At 36.0% G+C, this 19,257-nt stretch overlaps 1 protein-coding gene across 1 annotated transcript in view; it reads right to left on the bottom strand.

The window, feature by feature from the left end:
• The window catches only part of LOC145679753 (uncharacterized), a 60,962-nt gene extending 55,261 nt beyond the window's left edge, over positions 1 to 5,701 (bottom strand). Inside the window, exon 1 of the mRNA XM_081750310.1 lies at positions 5,587 to 5,701. Within this exon, the coding sequence (XP_081606436.1) occupies positions 5,587 to 5,649 (63 nt within the window). The 5' untranslated portion in view covers positions 5,650 to 5,701. The remainder of the gene's footprint in view (positions 1 to 5,586) is intronic.
• Between the last annotated feature and the right edge of the window lie 13,556 nt (positions 5,702 to 19,257).

Raw genomic sequence — 19,257 nt, forward strand, 5'->3', positions numbered from 1 at the left:
GCGGTATTAAAACAAATCTGGAACTTGTGATATTTATTCACTTCCATCATTCCATCAGGCAAACTGGTCTCATGTGTGCAAGAAGGAATGTTTCGAACTGGTAAAATTTGAGATGACTACTGCCTATAACCTTGAGCTTCGCCTGTCCAATTCTATTATAGCAGTCAACCTCCGCCGTCACGTCTAAGTGGAGTAGTCACCTAACCCTTGCTCATGTTCGGCAGCAATCACGAGCACTAGGTTTACTCACAAAGGATGTCGCGGCATGTTCTGCAAACAGCTTGTTGTTTACAGTTTCCATTCAACTTTCAGAAGTAATGTTCCACTGTATAAATATGATAAACAGACTTGTTTCCTAGTTCGCTTTGATTTTCTTAACGACTACTAAAAAATAAGTAGTTATCGTATTTCTGCTTTTTTTTTTTTTTTTTTTTTTTTTTATTAAATAGTGCTTTTGGATAGGATAGGCCTAATGGATAGAATAAGATATGCATATTCAATGATTTTTAAATTATTCAGTACATTTTAGCTTGTGATTGAACCTTACAAGTTTTGTGAGTATATGAATCAAGTTTTTCCATTCATTGAAGATGCCCCCCTCAAAATTTTCGTGGTCCCTTCACTGGTCCCCTTGAAAAACATTCTAGCTATGCTACTGCATAGCTCCAATACTATGGGATCTACCGTAGTCGGGTCAAGACTTCAACTAAGAACTAGTATGTGCCCTATCCAAATATCCATGTATCAGTGTCTTGCGGTACTTCTGCAACTGCTTTTACAGAGGTAGTTGGTGAGTACTTAAAATTATATGCCCTTAGCCAAACTCCTTTTTTGAAAATTGTTGCGTGAGTACCGCAGGATTCTGAAACATGTATTTTTGGATAGGTCACGTAATAGTTCCTAAGTAAAGTCTTGATCGACTACCGTAGATCCTATAGTATTGGAGCTAGGGACCATTAAATTTCATTTTTTCATGTTTCCGGCAGCCTATAATTCCAAAAGTAAGCATTTGTGCACCCAGGTTGGTCTATACTTTTTGTCTTATCTTGGTGTCAGGAATCACCTCCCAAACGTTGTTGATATATATATATATATAGATAGATAGATAGATAGATAGATAGATAGATAGATAGATAGAGAGACAGACAGACAGACAGACAGACGGACAGAGAAGGCTACATCAGCAGTGGATTTTGTTTCGGGAGAGGTTTGAGAAACGGGTAAGAAACATTTGTGCTGTACGTGCAGTGCGAAAAATAGTCACAAATTTATTTCGGGAGGGGCTTGAGCCTGATAGGCACCCCCTAAATACAGGACTGTACATCAGTCAACCGTTCCCATATTATCTAACACTGCGACGAAAGAAATTTTGAGTGAAGACAATTTTAATTTTTATCAATAATCGAGACGAGACCGAGACTTTCGAGACTGACCTAAGTCTCGTCTCGGTCTCGTCTCGATTTATAGAGGCCTGTCTCGGTCTCGGTCTCGTCTCGGTTATATAAAATCCGTCTCGGTCTCGGTCTCGTCTCGATATATAAAAGCCCGTCTCGGTCTCGGTCTCGTCTCGATAATTCGAGACGAGACCGAGACGAGACCGAGACTAGTCTCGGTCTCGGTACCATCCCTAATATTTTCTTCAAACTCTGAATCTATTTATTTACCCAAAAATAAAACACTTGTCTCTTTTTTACCGCATTTGCACTATGGTTGTCTGGTTGTCAACGTTCAAACCTAAAATTGATAATTTCGACCACGTTAAGTTTCAATAATAGATTAACGGATGAAATGGAACCTATTCTTGGGACGCTGAATAAATTCCAAAAGACCACTTCTCACTATCTCTTACCATGTGTGCTTTATGAAAATTAAAATTGAAACCAGAGGTGGTACCGTAATAGATTTCTGATTTCAGTAAACAGTTGAAGATAGAGGTCAAACTCATTCAAATATGTTGAATTCATTCCTAAAGACCTCTTCTCACTATCTCTTACGGAGTTTTCTTTGTGGTGATCAATATTAAGAGTGGAAGTTGTTAATTTCTAGCACTTCCCTGTTTGAAAAGAGTAGATCCCTGGGACACTGAATCAATTCCAGAAAACTGCATGTCCCTATCTTCCACCTTCTTTACTGTACCGAGACCAATACTGGAACCGGAAGTAACAGTAAATTACATAAGTAAGGAAACAATTTCTTCTAGAATATTGAGTCACTGTGTCACGTGTACACCACGTGAAGAAGTTTGGCTTGTACGGTGTGATATTTTCTCAATTACTACTGTACTGAAACTGCCACTTCCGGTTTTAGTATAGTTATTAGAGTAGAAATGGAATATATTTTTGGGACGCTTAATTGATTGCAAAAAACTGTTTTTCTCGTTATCTATTACCGTTTTTATTCTATAGCGATCAACGTTAAAACCGAAAGCAGTTGATTTATGGCACTTCCTGTTTTCATACAGGGTTAAGAAAAAAGACAGAATCTATTCTTAGAATGTTAAATCTATTCCAAGAAAACCGCTTCTCGCCATCTCTTTTCGTTTTTGCTCTTTGTAGATAAATATTGAGACCGAAATCGTAGGAGAGTTTAATCACTTTCGGTATTAGTAAGATAGTGTAGACAAATTAGAAAAAATGGTGGGAAAAAATCATAAAGAGAGAAAAAAATTGGTAGAAATGTGTGGAATAGTGGTCCAATCATCATACTAAAAGTCCTGGGAAATCCGAGTGGAGCTTCAGCCGCCATATTGGAAAATGGCCGCCGCCGATGCCGTAAAACTATGAGCACTGTGGGCTCATTTGCTAACTCAACTATCATTATCCATTCACATCTCTCAAGAGGAAACCCAGTTCACGCTGTTGGACATGAACTCGGACTTAGCGATCACCAAACTTCAAGACGAACTACTCAGAGTCGGCATAAAGCTCACCTGATACGGTGTGCGGGATATTCATCCAGTTTCTAGATTCAGTACAGAAGGACAAGCAAACAGCCTACTTATGGATTCAGCATCCATAGCTATGAATAATGAATGCTGAATGAAGAACATTTTTGATACAGATTTTTATTACTTTTCTGGTTATTTCCAGATCCTCTTCTTTCATTCAGGAAGTATGATTGCCAAATCATAACATTAAAATTCACGATGTTCGTCTCCTGAAACAACGATATTTCGTCCCTAACAGCCACTCACAACTGTAGGCCTATTTATACTACATACTTTATTAGCCCTCATATTGTCATATCCATTTAATTAGACAGAGAAGAATGTTTGTAAACGTAGTTATTTGGCGACTGTACACACATACACACACACACACAAAAAAAAAAACACCAATAGTGTGTTACTCAAATTAACCCATACTACAAGTTACCATGTTAAACGGTTAGTTCAACCAATACCATTTTAACAATTAGCTCCAAAATCCGATAGACTTGAAGTAGCAATAGACATGTGTCAAAATTTAACTCAACTCACGTAACAGAACCATTGTGTTGAATTAACATAGCCATTTTTACTGTGGAATTCAGACGTGTACCTAAAGTTTAGTACAGTGGTTCTCAACCGTTGTGTCGCGTCACAATGATGTGTTGTGCAGTCCCATAAAGTGTGTCGTGAAATTTTGGAATTTAATGAGCCAATTAGTAGGAATCAATCTAAACATAAAATGTAACGGTCATCGCCTCAACCGGCAGTAACAATGCTCAGTACTAAATAGTAGGGATGGTCACAAAGTTCCGGTTTCGGATTTTAAAAACCGGTTCCAGACCTGAATCCGAAAGCCTGACCCACAAAGGAGGAACAAAGTTCACCTTCAAAACGCTGCAAAGAGGACCACGCGCTTGTCCTCCCAGCCCAGACCCGTTTGTGTCCCCACCAAAAAATTTGGTCCACCAGTGGGTGTTTAGCCAAATGAGTTTGCCAGTTTGCCTGTGTAGCAAATGAGTTTGCCAGTTACCCAGTTTGTTTAGCCAAATGAGACAAGCGGCCACCGCCTGGACGCTTGCCTGTCGCTTCCACCATTTCATCTAGCACACTGTTCACAGCCTGCCAACAGCTCGCGTTTAGCGTAAAAATGGCCACAAAGTTCCGGTTCCGGCGGAAGATCCGGTTTTCAGAACCGGTTCCAGACCTGGATCCGAAAACCCGGTTCCAGAACCGGATCTTAGGAACCGGTTTCAGACCTAGATCCGAAAAACCGGTTCCGGTCCTGGATTCGAAAAACCGGTTCCAGAAACGGATCTTGTAGAACCAGATCCATTCAGAGCCGAAAACCGGTTCCACCAGGAACCGGTTCTGGTCATCCCTATTAAATAGAGTCACTACTTTTTAGAAACTTATAGTATTACACTATTATCAGTGACGTGCACTACAAAGGGAATTTTGAATTTTAATCCCGTTGAGTAAGGTATTATGGGAAAATAAACATTTACCATATGTATGTCCTGAAAGGATGTGAGATTGAATTTGAACTCGCTTGATAAAACTCTGCGTATTCCACTGACGTATAATGTATATATTTTTTTATTAAAAAATCAGAGGTGTGTCGCGATGTCGTAGGTGTACAGCAAAGCGTGTCGTCAGTCAAAAAAGGTTGAGAATAACTGGTTTAGTGTAGGATTCGAACGGGTCCTACCGACTTCCTAACCTGGGTCTCTCGCATCATTCTCCCTGGCGAGAATGCTAATCATTAGCGACAAGAGAGCTCGATCTACGGCTAACTGTGAAGAAACTTTCATGCCCCTACCGAGATGAGACATTTTTAAAAAAAAGGATCCTTTTGCAAATAATTAACTATTTATTCCAAATGTATTTTCTGTTTGAACCACTTCATAGAATATTCATCACTGTCACCCAGAAGTAGCCCCAACTTTAGTTAGGATGCAACGTTCTTTCCATCACAATGACAGAAACTTGGATTTATACTTCATATCTGTACAGAAACATTCCGTTAATTCTGCCGTAAGATTTCCGTTGGTTGCAATTGCAATACTATTGAAAGTGTTTTTTGAAATAGTATTTTATGACTAGCTGAGGCTCGCTCTTCACGCGGAAGAAATATGTTTATGGGAATATTTTAAGATGTATATGAATTCACTTCCCAGCTCGACCAAAGAGTTCAATATGTACAGAAATTCATTTTAAATCATGCTTTCTCCTTCCTCTATTGTTCTACGTCTGTCGCTCGACTTTGACCACATACGTAGCATTCTGGTTTTCCTTTCTAAGTTTGTTCATTTTCTCGTTGGCAATGTGTGCTTTATATCAAAAGAATCCTTTGCAAAACAAAAGGAAACGGAAAATAATTTATTTGGATAAAAAGTGAAAAATAGATAATACTTAAATGTAAGAATAAATTAGTGCAATGTTGAGGGGGGGGGAACGGTATAAATTTTGAATCCTCGTTACTCTCCTTAGTATTCATAATTTAATGAAAGTTCCATGATAAGAATCCAGTTCGAGGAAGGCAATAATTATGTTGAAAAATTCATGGAAACAGTTCTGTCGTTTTCCTGTAATGCGATCACAAACAATATCACTTAAAAAAAAAAAAAGCAATAATAATAAGATAAAAGTTAACTTACGGATTTATTAACCTCTGAAGTTACGCCACTTTCTTGAGACGTTGCTCGAAGCGGGAACTTCATAATCCTACCTTTAGGTATCGACCGGTGGCTGCACACTGACTTTTGCACCTCTCTTCAGAGAGAACTCAGCCTCCTAACACGGAATTACCTCATTGCACGAACATCTGATAGCCGGATACGGAAGCCAAAAACTCCATCTTCTACCTTTTTTTTTTTTTTTTTTTTCGTATTTTAATGTTCTAATCTCTAACTTATACAAGCATGAAACATTGTTATTAAAGTATGTCATACGAAGAATGGGGGCAACAAGTTGTTATTTGTGTGTGTGTGTGTGTGTGTGTGTTTGGTATCCTTTAAAAAGAGCAAAGCATAACGAAGGAAACCACAACTAGGAGTTTAAATTAAACTTTAATCAAAAGCAACTATCGGTGATGTAAGATGTAATTATATGTCATACGGCAAGCTGTACACACGCTATTTCACACTTTGTGGGAACCAGGTCGGCAACAACGGGTGAACGAAGTATTGAACCAGTTTCAAAAGCAGTGGCGACGCCAGCTTTAATTTCTTGGGGGGGGGGCAGGCGGAGGGGCAGAAGTATATTTGAGGTGGTATTTTTTTGTACACCGAAAATAATAGTTTCATATGATTTAACGAATATTATAATACAACATGTTTAGGGCAGGCTCGTAGCTGCGGGGCACACGGGGGCCGCTCCTAACCTCCAAAGACCTAGTCGTGATTTCCAAGTGAAAGATCAACACAAATTCCTTGATAAGTTTTCATCATTTCGGGGTTCAAACAGGGCAAAGGTTGAAGTAATGGGGCAGGGAGCACAAAAGGACCAAAACCTAAGTAAAAAAGACTTTTAATCTATTCTCAACATTACTCACTGGTGTTACTCTAGGTGGTTTGACTAACAAAAGCTTTTAGAATAATTTCTATGATGCATTACATCAGAACAAAATCGTAATATCCTGCACATAAATCTGTTTACAAATAGTTAACTCATGCTTGTATTTATCTACAATGTACCACACAGAGAAAAATCCGTTCTCCGGACAGCGATATATTGTACAAATATGCGGTATCCTCTTGCTTACTATAGAAATCAGTACGGAGCATACGTTATCCATATGCTACATAGGCACTGCCCTTAGATGTTGCCGTTGCAGGATGTCTGACATCTAACAGTTTCCCGTATATCACACGCATATACTTATGTTACCTTCGTCAGCTATATGTTATATAAGTCCATTTGCATGTGAGATCCTGACCGCCTACATTGTTTCATACGGAAAGTACGTATAGATGGAACACATACAGAAAGTATTATAAAACACGCGTTTTCAGTTATACGTCTGCTGTACGTTAAGTCCAAAAACTACAGAAATTACGCATATAACCTATCTTTTTAAGTACGTCACCTACATTTTTTTTTCTCAGTGCACGTGCGTTCCACTACAAACTACTGCAGTGGCAGGAGAGAGGAACACCACCGACATCACTATCATGTGACGAAGAAGGACACCGGCACCACTTCTGGAGCAGCTATAAAACCAGGAGGACCTCCATATCTGGTATCAATCTTTGACTGGTCAAATCCACTCTCTTAACTTGCCTGGAGCTTTGAGAAGTAACTAACCTAAAAACCTTTAGCTTACTCGGAGCTCTAGGACTCCTATCCTGCCCACATAGTTTGCTCGGAACTCTGTGGGACTCTTAATCTCAGCCACCCATCTTGCCTGAAGCTTTGTGGCTTTTTTAACCACTCTCTGTTTGCAGTCCTTCTTATTTAGATTTTGGTACTTTTGTGCCCCCCTTCCCACTGTCACCACTACTTCAACCTTTGCCCTGTTTGAGCTCCGAAATGATAACGGGCACCGATCGATTAACAATATTTCAAAAGTAATAAGCCTGATATAAAACATATCAAGCAATTTGTGGAGCATTGAGGATCCTCAATCCACTCCACTTTGTTTGCTCGGAACTCTGTAGGGATCTTTATTTAGGCTGCTCCGGCTTTGGAACACCTTTCTTACCCAGTTATTAGATGATTTTTACATTATAGTGATTTTGTATTATACTATTTATAACAGGAAGATTTCGTAATAAAACTTGGTAGTGGGAGAAAACGGTTCCCGAGTATAATTTACTCTACCTTTGACCTGCATAAGCAGAACTTTTCAATATTAATTAAATCATTGTTTCTTTAGTTCAGCTGCACTTTCGAATCTCACTAGGCTACACTGAAGATGTAAAATATATTTTTAGTGAGAACAAGTATAGTAATAAAAAATACGGCGTTCCATAACCACTCTTAAAACCATACTTTAATGCTTAATGTTTAATTAGATTTTTTCCTTTAATTTTTAAATTGATAATCCACACTTGTTCCTGCATAAAAGTAATGTAATTAAGTTATATTATAAATAGCTCCTATTAAATACGATGAAGTTTTATTGAAGAATCTTAAATGGTGCCAAAAATTTAAACTTTGGATTCAATTTGAACCGCTTATTGCTTGAATAGAGAGTTAAATACGGAGATGAAACCTATTTCTGGAACGCTGAATCGGTTGCAAAGAGCCACATTTTGATATATGTTACCATTTTTGTCATATAACAAGAAACGTTGAAACCGAAAGTGGTAATTTGAATCACTTCCGGTTTGAATTGGGAGTCAACAGAAAAGATGGAATATATTCTTCGGACGCTCAAACAATTGCAAAAAATGGCATTTTGACATATCTTACTATAATTTCTCTACGGAAATCAGTATTGAAACCGGAAGTACTTGAAAATTTTAACCACTCGTAGGTACCATAATAGAAAATGAGATATGGGTAGCCATTGTTAAAGTAATATTTTCTCTGATGTTAACAGATTGACTATATTAACGAATTTGGCCGAAATAATCACTCTAGCAATCTATTGCCAGAAAAATAAAAATATCGATTTTGTTGAAGAGTTATCCTGCGGATACTATCATTACAATCTTATAAAGCTCATTAGCGTGATCACAATAAACATAAACTCTTCAAGAAATTAGACATAAAACAAATAAAATAAATAAAATCAACCTGGAAATTAACCAATATTGAGAGAGTAAATACTATAAAATATTTAAGAAACTATTATGAAAGCAATGAAGTAAATAAAATCAAACTGGAAATTAACCATTACTGAGAAACTAAACCATAAACTCTTCAAGAAACTAAATATGAAAACAATGAAGTAAATAAGATCAAGCTGGAAAATTGATACAGGAACTCACTGAAAGATACCAGATTTTAATTAATTGGGTGGAGGTAAGCGGAGAGACAGAAAAAATTGAGAGACAACAAATTTTTGTACACGAAAAGGTAATTTTATATCACTTCACCTACCTATATCATAATACAATTTGTCTACGGGAGCAGGTGTCCTCGCCGGGGACGGATGCTCGTCCTTCTATTCCCCTCTGGTATTGTCACTGATTCTTAACTTTTATATAATACGGAGCATCGCAAACGTATTAGGGTATGAAAAGTGGAAGGGCACCGCGAACGAAATGTATGTATGAAATTTCTACTAGGAGAACTTATGAGAGTGAGAAGGAAAAGACAGTCAGATAACATATATAACAAAGTTAGAAATTCGTATGATAGTAAGTTCAATAGAAATGTAAACACCTAAAACTATACTCTAATTTTTTTTAAAAAATGAAAGAATATGAAAGAAAGATAAGAGAGAGATTAAAGTAATGGGTTGGTTATAAAATACAACGCATTCTTAATAATTACACTTACAAAAACTGTGCTCTCCCTTGCAACATACATATTTCAGTATGTTCCACAAACAATAAGTCATACCACGGTAATACACTTAGAGAATATGTCTATCGGAATAGCAGTTCCCCCTCGGAAAATTTATTCTGCTCTGAGGGAAACTAGATTAATTAAACATGTGTACCTCTTCTTTTTATGAATTATAACAACGTTCTTCTAACTAGGACAATGTAGCGCGAATTTTGTTCGTTATTGCATCACATCGAATTGTGCATTAATGGAATCTACGACTAAAAAGAATGGACTTTTCTTTTTACTAGAATTCGATCCGATATTTTGTTCTCGAATTATGGCTGTTTTTGCATTTTTTTTCAACAGATTTTCGGCTGGCCATAGTGTCAATAGGAAGCATTTGTGCACCCAGGTTGGTCTATACTTTTTTGTTAGAAATCAGCTCCCAAACATTATCAGTATTGTTTTGAAACACCCTGTATACTTTTAATGAATTGTGCTGCTGATAAATGAAGATAGCAGATACTTTTTATGAGATTGTTCTAAACATGTCTGTGACTTACTTGCAGAGTATACGTGGTGCGAAGTTAACAGAATAGAAAACAGAGATTTCTGACATTGATTGAAATATACTGAAGCTAGGTTATTGATTTTCTTATGTACGAAAGATTAATACATAGATTATTTCTTTTCTGAAATGTGTGTATGATTCCACAATTTCTTAGTGTTCGTGGTTAAAATGCTGGTACAGGAACTCCCTCTTTAGTGCAGAAATTCCGTCCTTGCATCTTATCGCCATTTTAGGCGAGATGGGGTTAGGCAAGATGGGAATTTCCATCTCGCCGAAAATGGCGGACATTCTTATCTTGGAGACATCAGTAGCTGATAAATCGTTAGGCGAGATGAAATTAGACAAGATGGGAGGACACCGTTTATTCATATCATATATTCTAAAGCAAAGAACAAAAACAAAGAAGTGAGTACTCATTCCCATCGGCAGTACATGTAATTGAATATGAGCATCTGTATTCCTACCTCACAGAATTTTGCTGCCAGAGTAATTAATTTTTACTTATCTTAAGTTCATGAATTGTCATTGCTGAACAACTATTATGATTTGTAAGAAAATGGAACCATATCACTAAGAATCTATTACATGTCCAGATGCACCAAAGATGAATGAGTTACCGGTTGGCTTCTTACTTATGTGTAGGCCCACCGATTCTTTCAATATTCATTTTTTTTTTAAGTGTACGTTAGATTCAAATATCATCCCATCCAGATGAAATTCACATATCTCCGAGATACACAACTACCATTTGTCCTACAAGAGTATTTATTTCGTGTTTCTTTACTTCTTTTGTCACACAGATTCGTCCCCGTCCCCTTTTTTACACATCTTGACTGCAATCGTATACATCGAACTAGACGCTTGTAGATCATTTTTCTCTACAGAGCTGGAAGTCGATAACTTCACATCATACCACCTACTTAAACCAGCGTCAGCTGACCGGATAGAATCTTCATACCTTGAAAGGTCATAATTTATAATCACAAAATACGAAACACCGTTTAAGTAATACTGCCCGTTCTAGTCGTACGCCAAACATTTTCACGCTGTAATATAGAGGAAAATGTTTCAAACATATTACTAAAACAAATTGGAAAATCTTCTACCTACATTTAAATTGCTCAGAAATGCAAACGTACCTGAAACCGACAGCAACTTGATTCACACCCTCTCATTTTTGTAATACTGAATAAAGTGTTCCAAGTAAAATGCTAGGAAAATGTGTATATGTGGCTATTAGTATGCGTCAATCTTCCGTTTACATTCATCAACGCGTAGCTATAAACTATTTTATTTTAGAAGCCAGACATTGTCAACGAAATGAGACATTTACTGCAGCCAATTCTGTAGTAAATTTTCCGCACAGACAATGGACAAATACGAGTATTTTCAGTCAAGCACACGAGATGCTTTCGACAATTTCTATAAGAAGTTTGTTGCTTGTAAATATTACGTACAGCAAATTGTATTTATGACTCAGCGAGAGTTACGACAAAAGTTACGATGCAAACAAAAGGTGACCAAGAAAAGCTTTTATGTAGCCGTAAAAGAAATATTGATTTCATGTATGTGGTCGTCAAAGCACCTAAACCACTATCACTTCAGTAAGGTATGAGAAAGGTTTCAATGCGATAATTACAAAAGAACAAGTGTAACAAAACTGATTTTCTGTACCGTCAGGAAGATAGCACAATTGAAAAATTTTTTTCTACCCTTTCGAAACAGGCCTAATCGAGTAGTATCGAACGCGAATCGAAATTTTGTAATATCTAATCAAAAGTCCAATAACATACGAAAAGTTAGAAGTCTGACGAAATATATTTATTATATATGCAAATATTGTATTTGCCATTGCATCGTTCAACTTGTAGGGCCTTATGCAAGCAGAGTTATTCTGACGCGTGATTAGTGCCATACTATAAAGTTCGACTAACATATATTTCCTGCAATAGCCAGGCCTTTAGTATGACGCTAATCATACGTCAAAACGACTCTGCATAAAGCCCATTATGATTTCCTAAACTAGTTGCCACTTCCACTTGGCACCTCAATTTACCACTAGATAAGTTTACATTTATACTAACTTAGATCAAGGCAGTGATGACGCTAGAGGGGGCGAGGGAAGGACGCCCCTCGATGATATCGTCCGCCCCCCAACTGCCCCCGCAAACATGTTGCATTTTAATGTAGGCCAAGTAATATAAAATTATTATTTTCTGTACAAAAGAATAGTTGCCTCCTCAAAAATGTCTAATGTCTCTTACCTACGCTTTCCTCCTCCCGGAAGAAGTTAAAGTTGGCGTCTTGAATATTTAAGACTGGGTCAAAGTTTTAATATTTTAATGATAGCGTTATCTATATAAATTATATGGTGGTCACAATTACAACTTTGTCGGTTTTAAAAAATAACAGAGCAAGAGTTCTTTTAAATAAATGGTACGAAAAAAACATATCTCTTTTCTTACATTAAATCATATATGCTTTAGTTATTACCGAAACATTTACTTTTGAGATATGATCAAAATTATAATGGGGAAAATTCCATCTGAAGAAAAAAGCACCTGCAAGAGTAAACTCATTTTTCATGTGAAATGACTTATGCGTATGCCACATTATATAATTCCTGATGAAACAGTGGCGTACGAAGACTTTAGTCAAGGGGGATTCAAAGACTCAATTCCGTTTTGTTTTAGGAGAGATGTGATTTAGTAGGTATATAAATCTCAATATGATAAATATTTATTTTTCCATATTCTGCTCAAGGGGAAGGTTAAACCTCGAATCCCACGTGCGTACGCCACTGAAACAAAACATTTATTTATGAAATGTGAACAAAATCGACTGAGTCATATTTGATAAAATTATCCGAAAAGAAACCCGCAAGAGTAAACATTTTTCCATGAGAAATTACTTATCCCACATGATTATGATTTTAATTAAATATGCATGCATGAAAGATGGACAAAATCGGCTGTAGTACTGAGAAAATAGTCTTAATAATATAAGAATAATCTAAGAGTTGTGAACTTTTGCATGAGAAATAACTTATCATATTATGAAATATTTTCCTATTAATTCACACTAATAATGAAATATTCATGGCATTCATGTTAATGAAATATTCATTTCCGAAATATCAACAAAATCTCCTAAGTTGTTTTTCAAAACAAAAAATTCATTTCCAAGAATAAACTATCATAAGAAATAATTTACCTACTTTGAAGACTAATGAAATATGAATAAAATCACGTTGGTCGTAGTTAAGAGAATAATCGAAAACAAAAACTCAGCCTAAAAGCAAATTCTTCAGGATTATTCTTCATGATTTTTCCTAGGTTATCAATGAAATATTGATTTATTCAATGTAAATAAAATCAATAAAACCGTTTTTGAGAAGTTTCAAGTCTTGTCTTTCACTTTCCAATAAATTACCTTATGTTTTAGGACAGAAAGAAAATTCAAGGGATGGGGTGAACTTGAAGAATCTTATAGGATCCTTAAATTTATAATCAGATCTGGATATGTTGAACGATATGGTCACTTACGCGAATATACATAAATCGCGATGAACAAACAGCCATCGAAAAACCTTAAATTTAAAAATGATCCGAATGTCTTGAACGATATGGTCTTTAGGCGAATATACATACATCGTAACGAACAGCCATCCAAAAATCACTTTTTCAACGTGTAGTGACCATAAAACGTGTATCCCGTTGAAAAATCAAATAATTCGAATCGTTTCACGATCATCATGGTTTCTTTTCTCCTATCGTCGCTCGAAAGTAATAATATTGATTTTGAAAAATTAACATTCCACTTGATAAGAAAAAAAATGATTTTTTTCTTATTCTCAAGTGTTGTTTTAGCACCAAGGATACATAGGAGTGTGCATACGCTTTGGTAGTTAACTCCCGTAGTACATATATTCGCTTAGAAGTTATTACGTTTTTGAAATTGTCACTAACAATATAATGTTACTTCTTAAGCTCTTGCCGTAACATTTTGCCATCAATGTTTCTTTTCTCCCTTTTTAATTAGTTGCTAGGAATGTCCTCCAGGACCTTATCTTTTACATTGATAAATTAAGCACACTAATCAGATGGATGTATTTACTTAGATCAATATTCCTTAGTACATCTAGTAATCGCTCTATTCTTTAGAATAATAAAAGTAGTGCAATTGAAACGTGGAATATATGTAAGAACTCGAGTAAGGTCTGCTAATTTCAGAATAAATCACTTGAAGTAGTACCACTACATGACGCAGTCACTATTTGACAGTCATCTAGGAAGATTACGATATTTCAGAACTTCGTTTCAATTTCAAAACTTTAAAACATATTAGGGTACTGAGATTCAAGTGTCTGATTTTGTATCAACCGGAAACCAACCTTCTATAACGCAACGAATGATGAATGGACTGACATCATGTGTACAACACGAAGACGGTAAATTTAGAAAACAGACTGGGTGCTCAGTCAGTCAGAAGACAGTGGGTTGTAGAACTGTCTGCTGTAGGTCTGAGAAAGTGCGCCATGGAGAAGACATGATTTTTCTTAACATGTTCAAAGTCGAATATTCTGCATATATAGCCGTAAAAATATTAACAGTGGATTTGAGCGAAGAGTAGTGAATGAACACACCTTTCATCACCATTGCAGATTTTCGTGCTGGTGATCGTTAGAAAATGAGCCCCACAGCCACAAACCAATTACATGTTTCAATAAGCTTCTCAGGAATACTGGAAATGGACTCTTGCAGAAGAATTAAGCATACACTATATCACTATCACTCGGTATTGTGCACTCAGTAAGGTGGAAACGTTACACTCGCAGAGTTGATAGAGGTCAACAAGGAGTGCAGTTCTCTATACAGAACAATCGGAAAGTTTTCCTGCATTGAATTATCACTTCTGATGAAAAATGAATCAGCTACATCAATTTATAAATGGTCAGGACAGTGGTTGGATCATGATAAAGGACCGGTTTCTAAAATAATCTCTCCTTACTTATTAGCAATAAAGTAGAAAACCATATTGCTAATATGGAAATCTACGGTGGGAAATGATCCCATCCGCAAGCATCTAGGAATGGTTAACAGATATAGTGTTCTCATGTTGCATGACAATGAATGCGTACGAATCGCTCAAAGGATAGTGTAAATTCTTCATGAGCTACATTATAAAACCATTTTTCATCCACTATATTTTTCTGACGTCTCTCCCACCGATTATTTCCTCTTCCGGCATCTCGATCATTTTTTGTCAGGCGATGATAACTGGGTGGTGCAACATGCGGTTGAGGACTTAATCGCACCGCAGACTCCATACAGTTTCGTCTTTAAGAGTCTCACCGTTGACTGAGTGGCAGCAAAAGTGTGTTGCTGCCGACGGAGACAATTTTCACTAATTAGGTATTGTAGCTTTCATTTTTTTTTTCCTCTGAAAGTCAAACGCCTAATAAATAATAAATAAATATAAATATATTTCAATCGCACCACCCCAATAAATATATGGTTCATTTGCAAATTATTATATTCTAACAGTAATTTAGTAATGAGATAATTAATAATAATGATGTTCACTGATCTTGAACTCGACAATTCAGCTGGTAAGGTGTATGTATGTAATGGTGATCATTCATTATCAAAAATAAAATGCTTGCTTATGGTTAATATTACAAAGTTAGTTTTTCAGTTTATTTGTTTCAGTTATCTCTGACTCTATTCTCGATACTAATAAATGTGAAAATAGTACTTTGATTAGCAAAATATCACTCTAGTAGAACCATTTAAGTGATACAAAATTGAATAAATAAGTTGAGGATGAAAATAAGATAAAGTATCTTCGTTCTAATATATAAAGGAAGGATATTATAATACCTCAGTCATTTTATCGTGATGAACCCTGTTGTTTTGTCGGCAATTGTCAATATGGTACGTCTCGTCTAAAAGAATGTTCTCTTCTTCCTTTCGTTTCATCCAAATAACGAATGATCATATCGTTTCTCTTGGGATCGATCCCGAGACTCTAGTATGGTAGTAGGTGGTCTGTCTTCTCTACTCGGACCAGGGGCGGTTCTATAGTGTACTCCAAAGTCACGTACCTTCCCTTCCCAATTAATACGAAAAGTAATAATGAAAATAACTATGGGTCTTTTAATATGGAATCTACAACCCGATCGACGTCTATGAGAGATTTGACAACAAAGCATAAGTCGCAATGCTTGATGTTAGCCTCTGTTCGCATGCACTGGCTTGGCTCCTTCTCGCGCTAGCCTGCCTCGGAGAACAATCTTTGGAACGTCTGCCTTTACGTACAAGGTAATCACACTTTTAACGTGACGGAAAAAATTGCTTTCTACCCATCTTCTTGTGGGCGGGAGGATGGAACCTTTCAGCTCTGTGCTCCACATGACGATAATAGGCGTAGTCACGGGGGAAAAGATACTCATATCTTTTTTTGTAACGACCGTCATATACAAATTCTTATGAAGAGAAAATAAAATACTTTCTTAATGGACTTCGGAATTTGGTAACTCGTGTTGTATATTAACTATTTTTTTTTTTTTTTTTTTTTTTTCAAGTATTTAGAGAACGAATGAATATCATTGAAGTATAATTTAAGCTAATTTATTTCTGAAATTTTATTCCAAAAGCAAGCATGCGAACTGCAAAGCCCCAGTCAAATATGTAAGTGCTAGACTTATAATTCAAATAAATAATTCTAAAATATTAAATAAGTAGAGAATAGCCAATTGTCAAGTCTATAAGGAAGGTTTTTAAGGTCGAGAACACTCATGGGGGATTCAGCAACTTCGGTACCCACTATATCTGAGGAATTTCACACATATTTAGGAGCTTTATCGTGGATATATGGTTAGCAATTACGTCTTCCACATGAAATATCAAAGTTCAATTCTCGGTAGGAGCACGTGTGATTCTAATTCAACGTTAAACAGTACGTTCCTCTTTGTGCTGAAAATGAATGTCGAACAAATTTTCATTTGCTTTACAAACGACGGAAATTCAACGAATACTTGAATTTCAATGCATCATAAAAAATATTAACCTGTCCCTATTTTACAAGTTAATAAATATTATAAACATACGAGAAATGAGGCTAGTTAACTTTTCAGTTTTACTTAGTTTTTGTATCCGTTTCAAACTGCACTCTTAATAATTATGTATGTTAATGGGTATATAACCTCACGATTTTTGCAGGATCAACTGAGAAATTCATTTTGAAGTAATAAATTTGCTTCAAACAGTGTTGGCAACATGAATTACAGTATTTTCCAGCTCTTGAATAGCTTGAACATTTTGTGCTGAGTAAAATATTTAAAATTAACTTAAATAATTCTGTAAGACACATACTGGATATATGAATATGCGATTGTTATTTATCTTGTTAGTTTCAAAATTCATTGTTATTTTTCTTTAATATTTGTACTTGACATCTGCTTTCAAACTGAAAAATCAGTAGAAATCCCGAAGGTTAGGATTCAAGTTGCAGAAGAGGGGTACGAGACTGGTTTCGCCATTTTCAATGTGAATTCTCTCTTGTAGAATTTTGTAGCCGCCACTAACTTGGACATAGAAACCCTGACTTTTCTCCTTCTATGATAGAATAGCGTTAACTTCTCAAGAGTATAACCTCTGTTATTTGGTTGTATAAACGAAGGCAGATACTGGTCTTAAGTCTTGAAGTTTATAATATCTTCTTCTGGATCACTTCTCTTGGTACTTGTCCAACAATTATTGATCTTCGTCCAAGCAAGCTTCGGTCTTCTGTTGATTTTCTATCCCGACGAATTCTTAATTGATGTTGATTAGCTGGTTGATTTGGAGTTAGCGTCCCGTTTAGCACCGAGGCTGTATGAGACGTGGACATACAGCTTAATGTTGGTTTCGAAGCACATAAGCTCCCATAGGCAGTTGAACCCGGGTCTCCCACAGGCTCGTACGCTAACTATATAGTCACGAGGAAATTCGACACGAGATTTTGTTCAAATTTGTTAATGTATTTTCTTCCGCGTCTTCCATGCGCAATGATTAGATAAATCAATTTGAGGAGTATATAAATAGGAAATAAGGTGATTTTTCGTGATAGAGCAGTGACTAGGTTTGTGCTTGGTATGAACCGGGTACAAGCTTGTTAGTTTAGCAAGTAAAGAAAGAAGTCTCTTGTTATTCAAAATAAAATTGTTTCTGGTATGCAATTTAATTAGTATTGCTGGCATACAGAGGGATCCGTAATAACCGACAGAACTTCATTATCTCAATACTATAGCTAACAGTTTTAGGTAACACTTTCAACATTAGACAATATATTTTCTCTTGAAACTTATAGGCTTCCTATCATCACGATTTTACAGTTCAGGGAGCTGACTAACAATATAAATTGTGAATATATAAATATATATTCGCAATGTATGTTGTTAGTCAGTTCCCTGAACCGTAAAATCATGATTTATATTGCTGTTGCTTAACCCTTTCCTTTTGCGTTTACCTACCGTTTAATTATATGTATATAAGGTTCATATAGATAATTAATAAGATAAAACTGGTGATGTGTATATTTACAGACATATCTGTGATAGGCAACTTACAAAATGTTCTTTCAACAAGATCCCATTATTTCCATAAAATGTGGCAAAATTACGGTTTCCTAGTACGATAGTGTGATTTAACTAAGTCTAGGATTTGGTACAGAGTCATCTACGGGTAATTTTGGAAATTCAACCAGACAGGGATGAAAGAAATGTTAACATTCTTTGAACCGTTGCGTAAACAACCAATATTGCATTGCATTTAATGTTATTAGACGTCGGAAATAATCAGGAGGATAATTTCCTTAAAATCTCTACTCTTCTTTCTGATTACAAGTAAGACAAGAAAATACCTCGATTTGTTTGTTGTCACCAGTGGCGAAGCGTAATCCCACAAGTAGGGTAGACTCGATAAACTAGTAACACAAATAGCATTTAATGGATCATAAAATATTCAAACTTATTGTCAGAATTCTATTTTCCTCATTGTGTTAAACAAAACAAAAAAATACCACATCTATTTTAAAGAACTTTCTTAGCTGTATTTCTAACACTGTTTAGAGTTAAATTTTTGTACGTGAATACTTTTTTTATTATTATTATTTAACAAGAGAGAATAAATACTTATATAAGCAAAATCTTACCTTATATGTTCACTGAGGCCATCTTCGGATAGCGTCGTATTATATGTTGGTGAATTGATATCTTCCTATATGTTAGCTTCAAACGTCTATTTTTTTCAGCAAAATATTCTTACCTTCGTAC

This window comes from Thermobia domestica, chromosome 2, assembly GCF_964235325.1.
Source record: "Thermobia domestica chromosome 2, izTheDome1.hap1.1, whole genome shotgun sequence".
NCBI lineage: Eukaryota > Metazoa > Arthropoda > Insecta > Zygentoma > Lepismatidae > Thermobia > Thermobia domestica.